The sequence below is a fragment of the Rhinoderma darwinii genome, chromosome 8 (genome assembly GCF_050947455.1).
Source record: "Rhinoderma darwinii isolate aRhiDar2 chromosome 8, aRhiDar2.hap1, whole genome shotgun sequence".
Taxonomy (NCBI): domain Eukaryota; kingdom Metazoa; phylum Chordata; class Amphibia; order Anura; family Rhinodermatidae; genus Rhinoderma; species Rhinoderma darwinii.
The window spans coordinates 37500392-37524066 of NC_134694.1; the positions used below are offsets into that span (position 1 = coordinate 37500392).

Below are 23675 nucleotides of genomic sequence, written 5' to 3' on the forward strand. Positions count from 1 at the left end.
AGTTGAAGCACCTTCGGCAGATATAGCAGCCTCCAGTCCTCTTGGGTATGATGTCGCAAGGTTTGCACACCTGGATTTGGGGATTTTCTGCCATTCTTCTATGCAGATCCTCCCAAGCTCTGTCAGATTGGATGGGGACTGTTGGTGGACAGCCATTTTCAGGTCTCTCCAGAGATGTTCAAGTAAAGACTCTGGCCGAGCCACTCAAGGACATTCACAGAGTTGTCCATAAGCCACTCCTGTGTTGTCTTGGCTGTGTGCTTAGGGTCATTGTCCTGTTGGACGATGAACCTTCGGCCCAGTCTGAGGTCCAGAGCACTCTGGATCAGGTGTTCATTAAAAATATCTCTGTACTTTGCTCCATTCATTTTTTCCCTCAACCCTGACCAGTCTCCCTGTCCCAGCCACAGAAAAACACCCCCACAGATTGATGCTCCCACCACCATACTTCACTGTAGGAATGGTATTGGGCAGGTGATGAGCTGTGCCTGGTTTCCTCCAGACATAACAATTAGAATTTAGGCCAAAAAGTTAAATCGTGGTTTCATCAGACCACAGAATCTAGTTTCTCACAGTCTAGGAGTCCTTTAGATGATTTTTTGCAAACTCCAGGCGGGCTTTCATGTGTCTTTTACTGAGGAGAGGCTTCTTTCTAGAAAATCTTTCATAAAGCCCAGATTGGTGGAGTGCTGCCCTGATGGTTGACCCTCTGGAAGTTTCTCCCATCTGCATACAGGATCTTTGGAACTCAGCGATAGTGACCATTGGGTTCTTGGTCACCTCTCTTACCAAGGCCCTTCTCACCTGATAACTTAGTTTGGTTGGGTGGCCAGCTCTAGAAAGAGTCATGGTTGTTACAAACTTGTTCCATTTAAGTATTATAGAGGCCACTGTGCTCTTGGGAATTTTCAATGAGGCAGAATTTTTTTTGTACCTTTCTCCAGATCTGTGGCTCCTCACAATTCTGTCTCTGAGCTCTACAGGCAGTTCTTTCCTCCTCATGGCGTGGTGCTTGCTCTGATATGCATTATCATTTGTGAAACCTTATATAGACAGGGATGTGTCTTTCCAAAACATGTCCAAATGAATTTACCGCAGGAGGACACCAAACAAGGTGTAGAAACATTTCAAAGATAAATCTAGACTAATGGGAGTCCCCCAGAGCTAAATTTCAAGTATCATAGCAAATGGTCGGAATAATTATGTTCATGTGAAAATTTTTATTTTTTATTTTTAACAAATCTGTAAAAATTTCCACACTTCAGTTTTCTCTTTGACATTATGGGGAATTGAGTTCAGAATAATGACGAAAAACGTGAATTTTTTTTATTTTAGCACAAGACCTCAACATAAAAAAATGTGAAAAAAGTGAAAGGGTCTGAAGATTTTCCGAATGCACTCAGCAATAAATATAATACAACATACACCACCAAGATATATAATGTGTCCATAATTTATTTATTGAATACATTTTTGACACTAAGGATAAATGAGATGTTATTTAATTATTAGGTGGATGAATTTATTATTTTAGTAATTCTTACTGCCAAAATCATCATCTTCTCTAGATTGGATGTGGAGAAGGCATTAGACAGAGTTAATTGGAAATACTTTTTTAAGGTCCTCGAGACAGTGGGCTTTAAGGGACAAATAGCTGGAGCTATTAAAGCTCTATACTCTACCACATCTGCACGGGTGTTGACTAGTGGGATGTTATGAAGACCTTTTGACATAACCAATGGTACATGTCAGGGTTGTCCTTTGTCACCCCTGATCTTTATTCCAGTACTAGAACCATTACAATAGCCATTAGACCAGACTCAAATATGAACGGTATTACAATTTCTGATAACCCACATGAAATTGGGTTATTTGCTGACATGATGATATCAATGACAGATCCATATAATATACTTCAGCATGTATATAACACTTTGTAGGCCTCCGGTGATGTATCCTACTGCAAGATAAATTAAACCAAATCCCAATTCTTGGTTTTGTAAATTCCAGATGTAATGAAACAAAAGATAAACTCAAATTTTCTTTTTCCATGGTAGAATAAAGCAATCCCTTGTTTGGGAATTGAAATCACCAGCTCCTACAGTTTTCTAGTTAAACAATTACCGTATTTTTCGGACTATAAGACGCACCTGAAAATAAGACACACCCAGGTTTTAGACAACAGAAAATAGGGAAAAAAGTATTTGTTAAAAAATTATTTATTCTGTTTGACCACTTTCTGAGAGCCAAAACTTTTTTTAAATATTTTTTTAATCGATTGAGCGGTGTAAGGGCTTATTTTTTTAAGGGACGAGCTGTAGTTTTATTGGCACCATTTTTTGGAACATACGATTTTTTTGATCACTTTTTTTAAAATTTTATTTTTTAAGCGCTAAGGTGACCATAAAACTATTTTGATGTTTTACATTTTTAAACTCACCGTGCAAGTAAAATAATGGTATATTGTAATAGATCGGACTCTTATGGACGCAGCGATACCAAATTATTTTATTTTTTTACATTGTGCTTGGGGAAAAATGGGAAAAGGTTTTTTTTTTTTGAACTTTTCAAAATTAGTTTTTTTTTTACACTCCCGAAAATTGATATATCCTTTGACAGTTTTCCAGGTTTTAGTGATTTATTTATTTATTTACTCATGTACGCATGTACTATCCACCTCATGCATATGCCATTACATAGCCCATCATATACAGGTGTCTGGCCTCCATTTCTTCCACACTGTGGTAGTCATCCTTGATTTTAATATGTGAGTATTTATATTTATTGTTGTTCTGTATGTATCAATAAAAAAAATTCAATTTATCTACTATAGCTTGGTTTTGACTCTAATTTTAGGTTGTTGTTAGTGTATGGAGCGGGCTCAGCGCGTGAGCCCGCTCCATACATCATCCCCCCGCTCCATGATCTGCCAGCACATCATGGGTCAGGAAGGGGTTAAGTAATGAAGCGGTCATGGGGCCCGGCGATGCCAGGTCCCTTGACTGCAGACTATAAGACGCAGGGACTTTTTAGCAAGATTTATTCTTGCTTTAAACTGCGTCTTATAGTCCGAAAAATACAGTAATCCTGAAATTACAAATAGGGTTAGATAGGCTGGCCAAATTCAAAATATCTTGGTTGGGAAGAATTTCATTATATAAAATGCTAGCTCTTCCAAGAATACTATATTATCTATGCATGCTTCCAATTCCTATCCCCCAACATATTTGTAAAAAGCTACACAAACAAATGAACAATTTCATATGGATCAATAAACATTCTCGCATTCTATTGCGCTCGATGCCCCAAAGCTATTATAAATTTAAAAAAATGGTGGTCCTCATCATCTTCTGAAAAGTGTTGGGTCAACATAGAGAAACACGCAAGTCCAACAAATGACTTACATATGTCCCGATTACTGAGTGCAACAAATTTAAATATTAAACATGACTTCCCACTTACATTACTTCCTGTTGCTGCTACAGTATGGGGTCTGTTCACATCAGCATCACCCTTCCATTCATGGGTTCCACTAGACCTTTCCATCGGAGGAACTCATGAATGGAAAGGTAAACGGAAACCGTAGCTTCCGTTTGCAATACCATTGATTGCCATGGTAATGCTTCCATTGCAAATGGTTTCTGTTTTTTGGGCAAAAACAGTAGCGCAGTTGACTGCACTATTGTTTCCGCTCAAAAAAGTACGAATTAGCCTCTCAAAATGAAAATGAAATTAGAAGCTATTCTCTTCCTTCTCAATGATATTCCCATTGAACTACACTTCCCAGCACTTCTTGTGGTTCACTTTAATCCTTGTAATCTCATAGACTATAAAGCCCTGGCCTGTTTGACACTGATAACAAATAAACATTTTGTCACTCATACAAGATCAAGTTTCACACTCTTTGGCCGCATTCAGACTGGTGCATTGTACGTCCGTATTCCAGATGTAACAGATGTAGGGTTAAGAAACAGATTCAATTAAGAGTTTCTCCGTAAAGTACAGATATCGTCTGAATTGTCATTTATGTCACAACTACTACTATCATATTCATCTATGTCCCTTTCATTAACCCCAGAAACTGCCTGGTCCCCTCTGTTGCAATTTAATTTACTAGAGCCATTATGGATCTGTTCTGATCCATTTTGTAATAAATCCTAACTGATCCTGAATAATCTCATTGATTTATAGAATGCTTTGCTATTTTGACCATGAAAGAGCGATGGAAACCTGAAGAAAAATAATCAAGGGAAGTATGAACAGACCCTGAGTGATATTCTATCTAAATTTTCCGTGACAAAAGAACATCCCATGCCCATGACTTACATTTAAAGGAACACTCCGATCAAAAATGAAAAATGAGCCAGCACATGGTGGTTATATGCGTTCCTTAGTTTTTAATTTTATAGTCTTTGTACTTCCTGTTATCTGGTGTTATTACAGATTTTCTACATTGCAGGATCAAGTCGCTTCTCTCTATATGACTCCATGACAATTGTGTCAGCTGCATGTTAATTACCTCTTCTTACATAGGTATCAGTGGGCGGGTGCATACAACTAAGCCCCTCCCAGGCTGGGAAAATGAAAGTGCCAATTAGAAACGATGTGTTATGAAGCCTGACTGGCATAAAGCATCATCACTGGTGTCCTATTAGTATCCTGCAGTGGGGTAGTCATCGTTGTAAAATTATGTAATTCTGTCTGGATATATGTCCTATACTGACTCCCAAGCGGCTCAGGACGGCGCTACTCTAATGTTATGGCTAGCACAGTCTTCAGCTGCGGCCTCGTAGGACTCACCAGGGGATCTCTGTAACAGCACCATTCAGGTAAATTAATCTTTAGTGGCTAGTAGAGCTTCATGACTCTGACTAAAATAGACAGACACACACACACACACACACACACCATCAGTAAATGATCGGTGACACACACACACACACACACACACACACACACACACACACACATCATCAGTAAATGATCGGTCACACACACACACACACACACACACACACACACGTCATCAGTAAATGATCGGTGCGGGTCTGACACCTGGACCCCGCACCAATCAGCTGCTCCATCTGCCTTTGGGCACCGGATGTTATTGCACAGTATGCAGTGTACAGAGCAGGAAGCAGTTGGCTCTGTACACTGCATAGCGACTGTGCTGCAGAACCGCAACTCTGCTCCTATTCATTTGACTTTCACGTCTGGTGCCCGGAGGCAGCGGGAGCAGCTGATCGGTGCGGGTCCGGGTGTCATCAGTTGTCCGGTAGTGGGCAACCCCTTTAGGTTAAACTAAGCTAAGCTATCTACATATAATATTATGCTACCAGTGTGTGTGCCTTCTCGTAACTTAGACCGTGTATCAGTGGTATTTGTTATTACTGGACTAACAATGCTTTCCTCGATTGGGTTTTCATGGGTAATGGATTATCTTCAACTTTCAGTATTCTGTTCGTCACTTCCACATAATAAGTAGTGCATTTTTTTTTAATTTTAAACAGTCACTGTTTTGCTGTCATATGCATTATGCTTAAGATTTGTACTAAATCCCTTTCAGGACTTAAAGGGTTATCCAATGAAACCTCTTAGCAAGTACAGACATACACAACCTGAAGCCATAGAATCCTAATAATCAATTAAGTAACTTTTTCACCTTTGACCCCATCATTGTCTATCCTCCATAGCTGGAATGTAGGCAGGCAGCATAGTCGTAACATGTGACCCTTTCAGAAGGCTCTACTTCTCATTAACCCATTGCTGTCTCCCTCCCCAAGCCACACACAAAGACCTGCGTCATTCTTACCCCGATTACATAATTTAAGAGCGGGGCTATTCTTCTATGCATGCCAAATGAGGAGAATGCAATGACACTTGCTCAATATCTTCTTTGACTAGCAGAGAAAATGCTGAACGTCATGAGACAACTTGCTCACCAAAGCAGGATCTCCTTTCGCATTTTTCTAATGAGTATAAATATAAATCATGTTTAGAATCATGAGCTTTATTTAAAAAATATATATTATTCATGGGTTAACTATATAAAAAATTGTCTATCCTTCATGTATTAACACATGTCTATATTGTTAATTTTCCTTAATTTTATTCACACTCAAAGTAAGGATTTTTTTTTTAGTCTACTACATGTCAGTTGTTCAAGAGACCTTGGTTACATCACTTTTCTATCTTTCTTCTGCAACTCTCCATAGTAATACTGATATCTTTTCTCAAAATCAATCTCTGCATTCACATTTCCACTCTATGTCGGCCAGGGCTGGACTGGGAAAGAGACAAGCACACCACTCACCCAGAATAACAGTGTTAATACATCTTTCCCAACATGGCTGAAAACCAAGCAACTTTTGGAACATGCTGTGAATTTTCCTTAATGATTTCAAAGGGGAAAGCCAAGAACAATCTCTGCCCATTCTGCAAGCATCACCAGTCAGAGATATTCATCACTTTTTCCTCATGTCCTTGCACTGTTTATTATACTCAACCATCCTACCTGGTTCCTCTCTACATAGAGTTCATTCCATCATTGTGTTTTCTCAAACTCCTTTCCTTTTTTTATAAAGCCTTCTACAACTCGGCGCCTCTGAGGATTTGTTGTGGAACAAAACACTACACAACAAATGTACACATAGTCTACATCAGTGTTCCCCAACCAGTGGCTCTCTAGCTGTTGGCAGCTCTAGAAACTATTGTGCACAAGTCGCACCAGGGATGTAATAACTTTAGTAGAACCTGGTACTTGAGTCAAAACAATATCACTATATATATGTCGAGTCCCATTATTATGACCACCTCCTACTTTCGACGTTGGCAGAGTGATAGAGCCCCCCAGAGCAGTATTGCTTGGGGGACACATGATGGCATAGGGGCATTCATGTTACGATTTTATTGCTGGTTCATTTAATTATTATATTTTTGTTAGGTGGTTTGGTCCTCCCCCCCCCCTTCTTTTCCCTTATATCTTGCAGTTGGTACTTACCTACCTTTTCCAGAAGATTCCGATATTCTGCCCAGCACCAGGTTACTGTCTCTGATTGGTTGTCTAATTACCGGGGAGATTCTTGGAAGCTACTATTCTTCTGCCCAGCACCTGGACTTCGTCGCTGATTGGCCATTCAGTCTGAAGGCGGGAAGATTTTGCTTTAAAAAACCCAGCTTTCCCGCTGCTTCTGTCAGTTCCCCACCCTACCTCCCAATTTATTTAATTTCTGCTTGTCGCAATGTCTTATTAGTGAGGTTTTTGTCTCCCAGCTGGACTGAGTTTTAAACTGGTTTATTATTATTATTGTGATTTTTAATTTATAATGGTTTTAATTATTTATTTGGTTCAAGTATTTATCTTATTGATTCAAGTATCAATATCTTTTGGTAACCCTTAATAAAAACATTGCGCCCTTTTTTATCCACATATTTTTGTCTGGTGTCTTTAATTCTGTTATATTAATGTATGAATTTGGGCCTTGTGCCACCATATAGCCTATGAAGGAAGTGATGTGCCGTGGGCTGGCTTGGTGGGTATATAAGGTGTGCGATAGGCTGTCTGAACACATATCACTCGTTGTTGCCATGGGTAAAAGGGACAATTTATCAGAGTTGCAAAAGGGATGAATATTGGCTTTTGAGCCAGGGGTGGCAGTATTTCTCAAACAGGGCAGTTTGTGAACAGTTCGTGTGCTGCTGTGGTGAAAGTGTATCGTGAGTGGACAAATTGGGAATAACCGATGTGGAAACTGCGGAGCACCACGTGCCACTGATGTGAGAGGTGCCATTGATGTGAGAGGTGCCATTGATGTGAGAGGTGAACGTTGGCTATGAAGGTGCGCGAGGGCAGTACGACATGCTACAGTGGAGCATCTCACCGTGAAAATCAACCAGGGGGCTACCACGCGTTTGTCTAAAACAACATTTCTGCGATCCTTACTGCGTATGAGACTCTGAAGCAGACGGATGGTCACTGCTCCCATGCTAACAAAGGTGCATCGAAAAAAAAGGCTTCAATTTGCACGGCAGAATCGTAATTGGACCACTGATGGTTGGTAAAGTGTTGCCTTCTCCGATGAGTCACGTTTTCTGCTTCATCGAACGGATGGACGTTGGCGTGTCTGGTGAGAAACATCAGAGAACAAACACCCTGCAAACATTGCTGGAAGAACACAAGCTGGTGGCGGCAGCGTTATGGTCTGGGGAATTTTTTAATGCCATTCCCTGGGCCCCCTCATCCATGTGGAGGGCAGTCTGAACCTTTTTGGGTATGAATCCATTGTTGCAGATCACGTCTTCCCATGCATGCTGTTTGTCTTCACCGTGGCAGATCGAATCTTCCAGCAAGACAATGCGACATGTCACACAGCTAGAAATGTCTGACAGTGGTTGGAAGAGCATGACCAAGACTTCCAAGTACTTTCCTGGCCGCCTAATTCACCAGGCTTGAACCTAATTGAATCTGTTGGACCACCTCGATCTTCTTATTCGCTCCATGGATTTTCCCCCACGCACCCTGCAGCAATTGTGGGATGCACTGCAGTCAGCATGGCTCTAGATACCTGAGACAACCTATCAGAACTTTATTGAATCACTCCCAGCCCATCTAGCTGCTGTCCATGCTGCAGACGGCGGGTTCTCTGGATATTAGCTGCTTGTCATAATAATGTGACTCCACTGGGTGTGTATATATATATATATATATATATATATATATAGTCCAATTGCAAATGAACACAGCACTGCAGGCAGCTATAAATTAGGCCATGTGCACGTTACCCAGAGGATGAATCACTTCCCCGACTTGAAATATACAGAAACCATAGGATCAAGTAACGGCACCAGGACTTCAAGATTGATGAAAAAGGGTGGATTTATTCACCTCAAGTGAGCAGCGACGTTTCGGTCCGTCAAAGAACCTTTCTCAAGCTGTATCAGTATCCTATGGTTTCTTATGGTATTATATATATATATATATATATATATATATATATAATATATATATATATATATATATATATATATATATATATATATAAAATGATTCTTCACTTTTACTCTATAGTGTGGCTAAACACCATCTGAAATATTTAAAAGTGGCTCATGACCTGCTCAAGGTTGGGGACCTCTGCAGATATTTTGTAATGAAAACACTATATAAAAACTTCAGCAGAACAACTAATATATAAATGAAATCAAACAATGCTGTGAACAGAAATCCCAGAAAGGTCTTATACATCCATAATTATCTATATAACTTACTGCATCTGTATCTCCAATAGTCACAAGTTCAGAAAATCTCACTCTTCCTGGGTTGGAGCGAAGTTTCTCCTTCTTGGCTGCACTTATAAATGCAGATTTAGGAGACTAAAAGAAAAACAAAACAGCTATGTCTTAAATACAGAGTTGTTTATATGCAGAATATTGAACATCGATTTGATTAAAGAATTGTTCCCCTTTGGAACGGCCAGGATCTCCAATGGATATTCTAATACTACAAAGGTTAGACAATCAAAGAGTGGGAATCGGGATTTTCTGACTGGTAAGGAGAGTCTGCTCTGGTTGAGTAGGGAAAAATATAACAGTCTGACAATTATTTTTTCTACTACAGGTATAATGGGTCATACAGTATATTTGCATATTCCTTTTTACCGGGTTCTCTGCTGTGACGGATTTTCATGTCTCTACTACTAATATTATTATTGTATAATACAGTATTCTAAAAGTATTATTATTACTATTATTATTCTGTATATTACAGTATACTATTATTATATTACTATTATTATATATTACAGTATACCAAAAGCGTTGAGAAGTACTCCAGTGCAGATGTAATGCAGGGTCATGCCATTTTATTGCCTTCTCCGGTGGCGTAACTACTACTGTAGTTGGCGCCAACTGGCACGGCCACCGTATGCCCAGTGGCACCGCTAGCAGCGGCTATGACTGCTACAGCGGTTGCGATGCCACATTGAATAGTATCTGCATCCTTAGGATGCAGATACTATTGAACACTATGGCAGAGCAGGGAGGTATCTCCCTGCTCTGCCATTTACTAGGCTACAGGCCACGTTCGGCCTGCAGCCTATCAGACGCAGGGACAGGATCCATGTGCAGGCCGGCGTTATGACATCACTGGATCACTCCTAGGTGAGTATAATTTTTTATTTTGTCTGTTTCGGAGGCACTATCTACAAGGTGGAGGTGGGGGCACTATCTGCAGGGGGGAGCGTATGTCACTATCTACAAGGGAGATGGGGACGCTATTTACAAGGGGGAGGTGGGGGCACTATCCATAGGGGGGCTGTATGGCACTATATACATGGAGGGGGCACTATTTACAGGGGGGCTGTAGGGCACTATCTACAAGGGGAAGGTGAGGGGCCCTATCTACAGGGGGGGCCATATGTCACTATCTACAGGGGTGGCTGTATAGAACTATCTACAAGGGGGAGGTGGGGGCACTATCTATGTGGGTGGCTGTATGGCACTATCTACAAGGGGGTGGGGTCACTATCCACGGGGGGGCTGTATGGCACTATCTACATGGGGGGCTGTATGCACATGTCTACAAGAGGGGAGGGGGCACTATCTACAGGGGGAGGGTGGCATTATCTACAAGGGGGTGTGATACTATCTACAGGGGGCTGTATATCACTGTCTACTGGGGGGCTGTATGGTACAATCTACAGGGGGCTGTATGGCACAATCGACAGGGGGCTGTATGGCACTATATAAAGTGGGCACTGTCTAAAAGAGGGGTGTGACACTATAAACAGGGAGGCTGTAGATAGTGTGACACTATCTATACTGCCAACATGGAGGAGCTGTATGGCACGATCTACAGGGGGGCTGTATGACACAATCTACAGGGGGGCTGTATGGCACAATCTACAGGTGGGCACTATCTACAAGGGGAGCTTTGTGTGGCACCCAGGGAAGGACCCAGTTAAAAGTTTGCTATGGGGCCCTGTCTTTCCTAGTTATGCCCCTGGCCTCCTATTAATGGCTTATCCCAGCTCTAACGCAAATGAGCTGAGCATGTATAGTGTGCAGTGGCATGACTACCGCTGTATCAGCCTTAGTGGCTGCTACGGGACCCGCGGCATGAGGGGGCCCGTGCCGTCCGCTGAGACGGCCCCCCCATGTCCGAGGGCGCCGCTAGCAGCCATTCTGGCTGCTACAGAGGTAGTGATGCCGCTACAGGGCCTGCGCTGCCCGGCCCCTAACATATAAGGCCGTGCCACACCGTCCATGAGGCGAGATGAGATTATCCTGCACTAATTGCACCTGCGTCTACATGGCCGGACAAGTTCCGCCCTGCCAATCAGCGCCTTTCAAAGACACTAGCGGCGTGATAACGTCATCAAGCTGCTTCCGTTGTTGAAAGTCTTTGATTGACGGAGCAAGTCATTCTTCCCTGCCAATCAGCGCTTTTGAACGACGTTAGTGGCGCGATGACATCATCGCTCTGCTTCCATTGTTGAAAGGCGCTGATTGGCGGGGCAAGTCATTCTGCCCTGCCAATCAGCGTCGTCGTCAGCCCCAATCAGCCCCAGCAGACCTGCTCAGAAGAGAGCAGGCCTGCTTAGAAGAGAGCAGGCCTACATTGACACAGGATGGCATGGGAACGGGATCAAGGTGAGTATGTAAAGTTGTTTTTTTCCACCAAAAAATGTGAGTGGCATTATCTACAGGGGGGGAGCTATATGTGGGACACTATCTACAGGAAAGACTATATGTGGGGCAAAGTCTACAGGGGAGGCCATACGTGGGACACTATCTACAGGGGAGGCTATATGTGGGACACTAAGGGGGGGCTATATGTGAGGTACTATATACAGGGGGAGGGATCTATATGTGGGGCAAAATCTACAGGGGAGGCTATATGTGGGGCACTATCTACAGGGGCCTATATGTCAGGCACTATCTACAGGGGAGGCTATATGTGGGACACTAAGGGGGGGCTATATGTGGGACACTATATACAGGGGGAGCTATATGTAGGGCACTTTCTACAGGGGAGTCTATATGTGGGACACTATCTATAGGGGAGGCTATATGTGTGGCACAATCTACAGGGGAGGCTATATGTGGGGCACTATCTACAGGGGGCTATATGTGGTGCACAATCTACATGGGAAGCCTAATGGGGGTAACTATCTACAGGGGGGTTATATGTGGGGCACCATCAACAGGGGCACTATATGTGTGGCACTATATACAGGGGGCGTTATATGTGGGGAGCTATCTACAGGGGGGCTATATGTGAGGCACTATCTACAGGGGGCTCTATGGGGGCACTATCTACAGGGGGCGCTATCAGGGCACTATCTACAGGGATCACTGTGTCTGTGGGACATAGTGTATGATGCTATTATAATTAGAGGTGCAGTGTATGGAACTATTATATTTAGAGGTACAGAATTGTATCTTTATTTATAGGTGCAGAATTGTTTAAATAGTGAGTAGCTGAAGACATCTAAGCGGCAAAATGCAAAAATGGGCTGTGGCAGGGAGAAGTCGTCATAGAGGTCTGGACCGAATGGAGAAGAAAAGAGAAAAAGAACAACTAGAATCTAAAAAAAACTTCACCGGTGAGTCACTTAATGTAAGTGTTTATTCTGCTTCTAATCAGTACTGTAGTCAGTGTATGATCTGCAGCGAGATGATGGGTCATATGATTTTTTTTTGTGAAACATCAACTCCCAGCATATCCTTACCATTGTTTGGGCCATGCTGGGAGCTGTAGTTTTACGCCGTACAAACCTATACGACAGGGGTTGCACTAAATTGAGCTGTATTTGTGCTGGTGCTGTATTTATGTACTGAGCTTGGTTCTGGTGTTATATTCATGTACTGAGCTTGGTTCTGGTACTGTATCTATGTAATGAGCTTTGTTCCGGTTCTGTATTTATGTACTGAGCTTGGTTCTGTATATATGTACTGAGCGTGGTTCTGGAACTGTATATATACTGAGCTTGGTTTGGTGCTGTATATATCTACTGAGCTTTGTTCTGGTGCTGCATATATGTACAGAACTTGGTTCTGGAGCTGTATATATGTACTGAGCTGTCTTCTGGTGCTGTATATATGTATTGATCTTTGTTCTGGTGCTGTATTTATGTACTGAGTTTTGTTCTGGTGCTGTATATATGTACTGAGGTTGGTCCTGGAGCCGTTTATGTCAGAGCTTGGTTCTGGAGCTGTAATTATATAGGATATATTTATAATAACAAAATTGCAGGGCAGATGGAGTTGTTTTCAATTTGTTGTATATTTAATGGGAACCTGTCTGGTAGATTTAACCACTTGACGCACCACTATTCGGTAATACATGACCTGACAATATTTATAAACATTCCCCTGTATGTTTTTTTTCAGATGCAGCAAAATCTATAAAATCAACTTTTAAAAAGGTGCACACTATGTGCTAATTACTCATTAAAGGGTCATGGGACGGTGCCGCTATCCTGAAGAGTCCCATAGTCTTGCCTCCAAACCCAAATTTCCATGCTTGATTGACATCCCACCGGCTGATATACATCACTAACAGTCTCCTACAACTTTCTCGGATGCGCCATTGCCTTGTACTACTTGGGCACGCACTGTGCAGCGAGGTGTACTCTGCCCGACTGCACCGCGCATGCCAGTACAAGGCAATTGCATATCCGCAAGAGTTGGAGGAGGCTGCTAGTGATGTAGAACAGCCGGTGGGATGTCAATCAAAAGCTGGGGGGCGTCATTTCAATTTTTGCCTCAGGCAGCAGAAAAGCTACAATCGGTCCTGATTTAATGGCCGGGCAGCATGGGCCCCCTCATGCCTGGCGGCGTCGCTAGCACTGGAGGGGGCCCCGGTGCTAGCGACAGCTACTTTCACTTGCATCTGTGTCCTCAGGACACAGATACAAATGAATACTATAGGCTGCAGGCCATGTTATAAGGTGCTGGGAAGACTCCCTCCGCAGGCTGGCATGATGACGTCACTGCATCACGCTGGCCTGCGCAAGCGTCCTGTCCAGAGGATGTCCAGCGTTCTGTCCGTCGCGGGAATGGGGCAAGGTAAGTACAACATATATTTTTTGGGGAGGGCTGCGTGGCCATATACCCGGGGGAGCAGGGTGGCACTATATACAAGGGGGGGAACAGGGTGGCACTATATAAACAGGGAGAGCAGGGTGGCACTACATACAAGGGGGGAGCAGGGTGGCACTATATACAAGGGGGGAGCAGGGTGGCACCATATACAAGGGGGGGAGCAGGATGGCGCTATATACAGGGGGGAAGGGTGGCACTATATACAAGGGGGAGCAAGGTGGCACTATATACAAGGGGGGAGCAGTGTGGCACTATATACAAGGGGGAGCAGGGAGGCACTATATACAAGGGGGAAGTGTGGCACTATATACAAGGGTGACTGGGTGGCACTAAAAAGGGGGGTTATGTGGCACTATCTACTAAGGAGGCTGTATGGCACTTTACAAGGGGAGGGCTGTGTGGCGCAATCTACACGGGTCTGTGTGTGGCACAATCTACAGGGGTCTGTGTGTGGCACTATCTACAGGAGGCTGTGTGTGGCACTATCTACAGGGGGCTGTGTGTGGAACTATCTACAAGTGATTGTGTGGCATTATCTACAGGGGACTGTGTGTGGCGCAATCTACAGGGCTCTGCTGGCACTATCTACAGGGGAGCTGTGTGGCACTATTTACAAGGGATGGGGGCTGCGTGGCACTCTATGCAAGGGGAGGACTGTGTGGCATTATATACAAGGGGGCTCTGTGGCACTATATACAAGGGGGGCTGTGTGGCACTATCTACTAGGGTGGCTGTATGGTACTATCTACAAGGGGGACTGTATGGCACTATTTACAAGTGGGAGGACTGTGTGGCGCTATCTATAGGGGACTGTGTGTGGCACAATCTACAGGGGCTCTGTGTGGCGCAATCTACTAAGGGGGGCTGTGTGGCACTATACACAAGGGAGGGGTCTGCGTGGCACTTTATACAAGGGAGTGGGCTGTGTGGCACTATATACAGGGGAAGCTGTATGGCGCTATCTACAGGGGAGGATTTATGGTGATATCTACAGGGGGGCTGTATGGCATTATCTACAAGGGGGAGGTGGGGGGCGCTAGCTACAAGTGGGGTGTGACACTGTCTGCAGGGGGCTGTATAGCACTGTCTACAGAGGGGCTCTGGCACAAGTATATACTAGGGGGGCTGTGTGGCACTAATAAGGGTGGCTGTGTGGCACTTTATACAATGGAGGAGGGCTCTGTTGCACTATATATAGGGGAATCTGTATGGTGCTATCTACAGGGGGGCTTTATGGAGATATCTAGTGGTCCCCCATGTTCCCCTGACCTCAACCCTTTGGAGCATCCTCAAGCAAAATATCTATGAGGGTGGGAGGCAGTTCACATCAAAACAGCTCTGGGAGGTTATTCTGACATCCTGCAAAGATATTCAAGCAGAAACTGTTCAAATACTCACAAATTCAATGGATGCAAGAATTGTGAAGGTGATATCAAAGAAGGGGTCCTATGTTAACATGTAACGTGGCCAGTTACGTTTTTTTTGATTAAAGAGCTTTTGATTTCTGTAAATATGACCTCCTGATGCTGCAAATTCAACAAATTACCATTTTAGTTCTCTTTACAACCTTTGAAATGTTTTGATCTCTGTTGTGCATAATAATTTGAAACAGTGCATTTTGAGTTTTTTACTTCTAAAAAAAAAAAAAATCTGTTAACATTAGGAGATTTGTTCAATAAAATTCGTATTATGCTCCAACGGTTGATGGCTTGAAGATTATACTGACTGTCATTTGCATCGACTATTTAGGAAAATCAGCGAAAAATAACATTTGCATAATAATTTGGAATGCGGTGTATGTCAATAGCAATTTCATATTTTTAGGTAACAAATAGTGATAAGTGAACTATTCAGAGTTTGCTTTGCTAGTAATTCACATGCAAATAAATGGCGAGTGAATCACGTATCATAACATTTTGATGTTTTATTCCTTATTAGTTATATCTAAAACTTAAAGGGGTATTAACTGTAATGAGATGTTGTTTAGATACACCAAAAAGTGTGAGAAAGATCGAGGTCTAGTTTTAATCTTGGGGCTCATGCACACTGGCACAGAGCCTCTACAGATTCTGAATGGACCAATGCTTCTAGAAGGGAATACCTAATTTTTGGTCTTTTTAATACATTAAGTGCTCGTCCACACGCTGCACAATTGCAGTGTTTTTTCCGTCCGGAATTGCGGATGGAGAAAAACGCAGCATAATAAAGTAGCAGCAAAGTGGATGAGATTTAAAAAATCTAATCCACACGCTGCGTAAAAATTATGTGAAGAAATTGACCTCCGGTGCATAATTTTCTTTATTTTTTACTCTATACTTTATATAAATGTATTTAATTTACCTTTTGTATGTATGTATATAGTTTTGTTACATCATATGTCCCCAAAGAGGTCATAAAAGACTTCTAGGGGAGATTTGTACTTTATGCTTTTTATTTAGCAAATTTTCACTGTCAGGCTGGATTCACACGAGCACATTACGTCCGTAATGGACGGAACGTATTTTGGCCGCTAATCCCGGACCGAACACATTGCAGGGAGCCGGGCTCCTAGCATCATAGTTATGTATGATGCTAAGAGTCCCTGCCTCTCCGTGGAACTACTGTCCCGTACTGAAAACATGATTACGGTACGGGACAGTTGTCCTGCAGCGAGGCAGGGACTACTTCATCATACATAACTATGATGCTAGGAGCCCGGCTCCCTGCAGTGTGTTCGGTCCAGGACTTGCGGCCGGAATACGTTCCATCCATTACGGACGTAATGTGCTCGTGTGAATCCAGCCTTAGGCCAAATTCAGACAAACATAGAATATGTTCGTGTGACGGCCGTTAAAACGACGGCTGTCACACGGACGCATGTATTTCAACGGACCGTTTGAAGGGTCTGTTGATAAATAAAGCATGTCCTATTTTGTTCAGTTTTCACGGATCCCTCGATAGACTCAAGTTTATAAGGATCCGTGAAAACAGGACCTGCACGTGGGCAACTCGGACGCGAAAAATGGCAGTTTTTCATGTCCGAGTTTCCCCACGTTTGTCTGAATTTGGCCTTACTGTGGCTAGATTGCAGGAGCTTTAAGGCAGCAATGTCAAATGACACAGCTTGTGACTCAGGACCTGCTCCTGTCGCAGTCAAAAGACAGTGGGCAGTCGCTAAAGGGTTAATTTCTTATGATGTAAATACACATGGCCAAAATGATCAGTACATTCATTGGAATACTGTGGTTAATTCATACTTTAAATAAATGCTGTGTTACAGACACAAGCACTGACCCTCATGTATGTTTGGTTTTATCCAAATGTAACATTCTGATGGCTGAAGGGTAGACAGCCTAGACCTCTCCAATTACACAATAACTTTACTAAATTTAAATAGCCTTGCTCGGAACAATCACACATTAAATATTTTAATGCCCTCTGAATAAGCATCAAAAGACGCTACAAAAATGGTGTGTGTGTGTGTGTGCGTGCCCCAAGTCCTCCTTCACTGATATTTGCCTCATGATTAAAAATTCTGATAGTTGGACCTCATCATAGAGCGACATAGGCCACTTATACCTGTTGCTACAACAAACGTACCTTCCTTCTGATGCTACTACACAGATTCTATTGAAAAATAACTGGACAAGTATCAAAACATCGGATGTTATAGTTATAGTTATAGTTATAGAAATACGGTTGAAAATACGGAGGCTTGACGCCTCCAAACATCTGCCCATTGATTTCAATGGGAAAAACGGGGTTCCATTCCCACGGGGCGTTTTTTACGCTCCCTTTTTTAAAAGCGGCGCGTAAAAAAATGCCCCGGAAAAAAGAAGTGCATGTCACTTCTTTAGCCATTTTTGGAGCCGTTTTTCATTGTCTCAATAGAACAACAGCTCCAAAAATGGCCGTAAAAATCGTATCAAACAATGCCTGATGCATAAAAAATGGCTGAAAATCAAAGGCTGTTTTCCCTTGAAAACAGCTGCGTATTTTACAGCCGTTTTTAGTTTAGTGTGTGAACATACCCTGAAGCATCATTCTATCGACTGTTCAAGTCTTCTTTTGAGTGCTGTGGATTCTCCATTATTCTGTTAATGGATCATTCACCTATTAACTGAGCACAAGCATCTACTGTACAGAGTGTGGACCATGATCAGATTTAATCTACTGTGATGATGTCACAATGTTGCTGGTCCGGGTACTACAATTATAATATCACAATGTTGCTGGTCTAGGTTCTATTGTGATGGTGTCACAATGGTGCTGGTCTGTACTTCTGTGACAAAGGCACAATGATGGTGGTCTGTGCTCTACTGGGATGAGGTAAAAATGGTGCTGTCTGGGTTCTACTGTGATGAAGTCATTCAACTATGATTATTTTACCAATGTGCTGGCTTGGATGCTACTGTGATGATGTCCCATTTTATGGATTCTACTGTAATATTGTCACAATAATGCTGGTCTGGTTTCTACTGTGATAATGTCACAATAGTGCCGGTCTGAGGTCTACTATGATGATGTCATAATGGTGCTGGTCTTGGTTTTACTATGATGATGTCACAATGGTGCCGGTCTGGACTCTACTATAGAGATTGGTGCTGGCCTGGGTTCTACTGTGATAATGTCATAGTCACCTTACATAATAAGTTAAATTTTAACCTATTATTTTTGCTACTTAAAACCACACACTTTGTCCTGTCTCATTTTCCTGTTAATCCATCTAATGTGATAATTATAGACCAGTAAGCTTAACATCAATTGTGGGGAAAATGTTTGAGGGGCTATTGAGGGACTATATACATAATTATGTGACAATAAATAGTATTACAAGTGACAGCCAGCACAGATTTACTAAGGACAGAAGCTGTCAAACCAACCTGATTTGTTTTTATGAAGAGGTGAGCAGAAGCCTAGACAGAGGGGCCGCTGTGGATATAGTGTTTTTGGACTTTGCAAAGGCATTTGACACTGTCCCCCATAGACGTCTAATGGGTAAATTAAGGACTATAGGTTTAAAAAGTATCATTTGCAATTGGCTTGAGAATTGGCTCAAGGACCGATTCAGAGAGTTGTGGTCAATGATTCCTACTCTGAATGGTCACCGGTTATAAGTGGTGTACCCAGTGGCGGATTATCATTAGGGCGGTTCGGGCGGCCGCCCGTGGCCCGAGGCTCCCACGGGGCCCATAGCCACCTGAACCCCCTCATGCCCAGTGGCGTCGCTAGCACCGGAGGGAGCCCTGGTGCCAGGACCGCACCTGTCATGAGACGATGGGAGCTTCTGTCCTACTTAGCAGCCGTGGTGTCTGCTGCTTTAGAAGCTCCCCCTCCAGCCCCCCTTCCCTGCTCTAAACATCTCTCCTCCTGCTGCTAGCTGTCGGGACATGGGGAGGGGAGACTGTCTGCGGGCTCTGTGTCGGGCTGTGAGCAGGAGAAGAGCTGCAGTGAAGACTCACAAATATGCTACATAAAAGGTAAGTGCATGTGTGTTTACAATGTGTACTTTATATGTGTACGTGTGTGCGTGTGTATATATATATATATATAGTGTGTGTGTATGTACGTGTGTGTGCGTGTGTATATATATATATAGTGTGTGTGTGTGTGTACGTACGTACGTACGTACGTACGTACGTACGTAAGTACGTGTGTGTGTGTGTGTGTATATATATATAAAATGGTGCGTATTTTGCTGAGTTTTTCTCAATGTTGGGGGATGGTGATGTCTCCTCTGAAAAAACGCAGCAATTCTGTCTACTTTCCGCAGCAGGAATTGACATGCTGCAGTACGAGAAATACGCACCGCAGGACAAAATGTCTGGTCGGAAATTTTACGCAGCGTCTGGATGAGATTTGGTAAATCTCACTCACTTTGCTGCTACCGTATTCTGCGTATTTTCGGAGAATACGCAGCAATTCCGTTAAGTGTGGACAAGCCCTAATACAGTAGCAGCAGAGTAGACTAGATGTGAAGAATTCTCATCACACGCTGCGTAAATGATAAGTGGGGAAAAAAAGCTCAGAAATTGACCTGCGGTGCGGTTTTTTATTCCGCAGCATGTCAATTGTATTTGCGTAAACGCTGCTCATTTGTTTCGGGTTTTCCCCATTTAATTCAATGGGGAGGTAAAACCCGCAACAAATAACAGATGTTATGTAAAAACGCAATTTAGAAAAAATAAAAATCTTATACTTGCCCAGAATTCTGTTTCTTCGTTCGGGCCGACCTCCTGGGATGACGTTCCCCCCCCCATGTGACCGCTGCAGCCAAACACAGGCCAATCACAGGGGGGGTGTGTGTGGCTCTATCTACAGGGGGGTGTGTGTGTCTCTATCTACAGGGGGGTGTGTGTGGCTCTATCTACAGGGGGCGTGTGTGTGTGGCTCTATCTACTGGGGGGTGTGTGTGGCTCTATCTACAGGGGTGTGTGTGTGTGTGTGTGTGGGGCTCTATCTACAGGGGTGTGTGTGTGGCTCTATCTACAGGGGTGTGTGTGTGTGGCGCTGTCTACATGAGGGGTTGGCGTTGTGTCCCTGCACAGTGTGATACTGTCAGCATGTAGGGACACAGCCCTGTGAAAGGGGAATCGTAATACCCATTTGTTAATGCTTGTGCAAAAAGGTAGTGTTAGCAATAGTTACGGCGCGGAAGGGTGGCGGTGGAGAAGGGGGGCCCAAGTTTGGGTAACAGCCCAGGGCCTATGGTCTTCTTAATCCGCCACTGGGTGTAGCCCATGGTTCAGTGCTGGGACCACTATTATCCAATTTATTTATTCATGATATAGAGGATGGGATTAATAACACTATTTCTATTTTTGCAGATGACACCAAGCTATGTAATATAATTCAGACTATGGAAGATGTTTGTGAATTGCAAGCGTATTTAAACAAACTGAGTGTTTGGGCGTCCACTTGGCAAATTAAGTTTAATGTAGATAAATGTAAAGTTATGCACCTGGGTACCAACAACCTGCATGCATCATACGTCCTAGGGGGAGCTCCGCCGGGGGAGTCACTTGTTGAGAAGGATCTGGGTGTACTTGTAAATCATAAACTAAATAACAGCATACAATGTCAATCCGATGCTTCTAAGGCCAGCAAGATATTGTCGTGTATTAAAAGAGGCATGGACTCACGGGACAGGGATGTAATATTACCACTTTACAAAGCATTAGTGAGGCCTCAGCTAGAATATGCAGTCCAGTTCTGGGCTCCAGTTCATAGAAAGGATGCCCTGGAGTTGGAAAAAATACAAAGAAGAGCAACTAAACTAATAAGGGACATGGAGAAGCTAAGTTATGAGGAAAGATTAAAAGAACTAAACCTATTTAGCCTTGAGAAAAGACGACTAAGGGGGGACATGATTAACTTATATAAATATATGAATGGCGCATACAAAAAATATGGGGAAATCCTGTTCCATGTAAAACACCCTCAAAAAACAATAGGGCACTCCCTCCATCTGGAAAAAGAAAGGTTCAACCTGCAGAGGCGACAAGCCTTCTTTACTGTGAGAACTGTGAATCTATGGAATAGTCACCGCAGGAGCTGGTCACAGCAGGGACAGTAGATGGCTTTAAAAATGGCTTAGATAATTTTCTAGAACAAAAAAATATTAGCTCCTATGTGTAGAAATTTTTTACTTCCCCTTTCCCATCCCTTGGTTGAACTTGATGGACATGTGTCTTTTTTCAACCGTACAAACTATGTAATATGTAACTATGTATGTCACAATGGTGCTGGCCTTGGTTATACTGTGATAACATTACAATACTGCTGGTCTGGGCTCCACTGTGATGATATCATAATGGTGCTAAGCTAAACTCTACTGTGATAAGGTCACAATAATGCTGGTCTGGGCTCTATTTTTGACGAGGTCACAATAGTGCTAGACTAGGTTAAATAGTTACGTAGTTAGTACAGTCGAAAAAAGACATATGTCCATCAAGTTCAACCAAGGGAAGGGAGAAAGAGAAGGGATGGGAGAAATTATACAACTTTGTGTTACTCCTATTGATCCAGAGGTAGGTTTCAACAAAAAAATTAATATATAGAAATATTACCCATAAGGCATTAACCAATCTTCCCTAAAAAGGAAAAATTCCCTCCTAATCCAAAGTGGCAATCCGACTGTATCAACATTAAAACAAGAAGGGTATGTTCACACGGCTTATTTACGGACGTAATTTGGGCGTTTTACGCCTCGATTTACGTCCGAAAATGCGCCTCGATAGCGTTGGCAAACATCTGCCCATTCATTAGAATAGGTCTTACGATGTTCTGTGCACACGGTCATTTTTTTGATGCCCCGCTGCCAAAAGGCGGGGCGTAAAAAAGACGCCCGCGTCAAAGAAGTGCCTGTCAATTCTTCAGATGTAAATGGAGCCGTTTTCCATTGACTCCATGGAAAAACAGCTCCATTTACGTCCGTAATGGACGCAGCGAAATAGCGCCTCAACATGCCATTACGGCTGAAATTACGGTGCTGTTTTCTCCTGAAAACAGCCCCGTAATTTCAGCCATTACGGACGCTGCCGTGTGAACATACTCGAATTCTATACATTGACATAGAAGTTGATACTTTTTAATTCTAGGAAATCTACTGATCCTGCTGTGACCAGCTCCTGTGGTAGGCTATTCCAGATTCACAGTTCTCACAGTAAAGAAGGCTTGTCATCTCTGGAGATTGAACCTTTATTCTCCAGACGGAGGGAGTGCCCCCTTGTTTTTTGAGTGGATTTGAAATTAAACAGATTTTCACTATATTCACTATATTTCCCCTTGATAAAGCTACATGCGAAAAGCGCGTCGGGGCGCTACTTCACACCTCGGGTCACACCAGTACTCTTTTAAGCATGGGTAAGTGCACTAGCTAGGCTCTGTCAGGTCTTATGTATACATATCTAATGCACTAGTCACTTAAAATATGCATTGGTTTCATATTGAGCTCCTTACACTTTGTTTCTGTTCTATCCTGATTCATGCCTACCTGTGTAGATATATCCCATATTGGAGTTAACATCAATTTGACCTCTCATGCTATATATAATATGTGTGCATATCTCTGATTAATGTACATGTATATTGGTGATACAGACTTGTTTTATATTCTCTGTTTTTGTTGGTAATAATAAAGATTGTCTATTTTTCATACTTGATAACTATGGACTCTTTTGTTCTCTAGTTTGTATATATTTCTTGAATGGGCCATTCATAAATTTATACAAGTTAATCATGTCCTCCTTAGTTGTCTTTTTCAAGGCGAAATAGGTTTAATTATTTTGATCTTTCCTCATAACTAAGATTCTCCATGCCCCTTATTAGTTTAGTTGCTCTTCTTTGTATTTTTTCTAACTCCAGGGCATCCTCTATATAAACTGGAGCCCAGAACTGAACTGCATATTCTAGATGAGGCTTTGTAAAGTGGTAATATTACACAGTCAAGTCACATTATTATTATTGGTTTGACAACTTCTGTCCTTAGTAAATCCGTTCTGGCTGTCACTTATAATAATTTTTTTTGTCACATACGCCTGTTTATAGTCCCTCAAAAGCCCCTCAACATTTTTTCCCACGATTGATGTTAA

The 23675-nt window shown here is 42.7% G+C and overlaps 1 protein-coding gene across 3 annotated transcripts in view; it reads right to left on the minus strand.

Moving 5' to 3' along the window:
- The window catches only part of FRMPD3 (FERM and PDZ domain containing 3), a 382523-nt gene that overhangs the window by 213948 nt on the left and 144900 nt on the right, over positions 1-23675 (minus strand). For 2 of the 3 annotated variants that reach the window (XM_075835597.1, XM_075835598.1), the window contains exon 6: positions 9265-9369. The exons of the other annotated variant lie outside the window; for it this stretch is intronic. In XM_075835597.1, coding sequence (XP_075691712.1) covers positions 9265-9369 — 105 coding nt within the window. The remainder of the gene's footprint in view (positions 1-9264; positions 9370-23675) is intronic. 3 annotated transcript variants of the gene reach the window in all.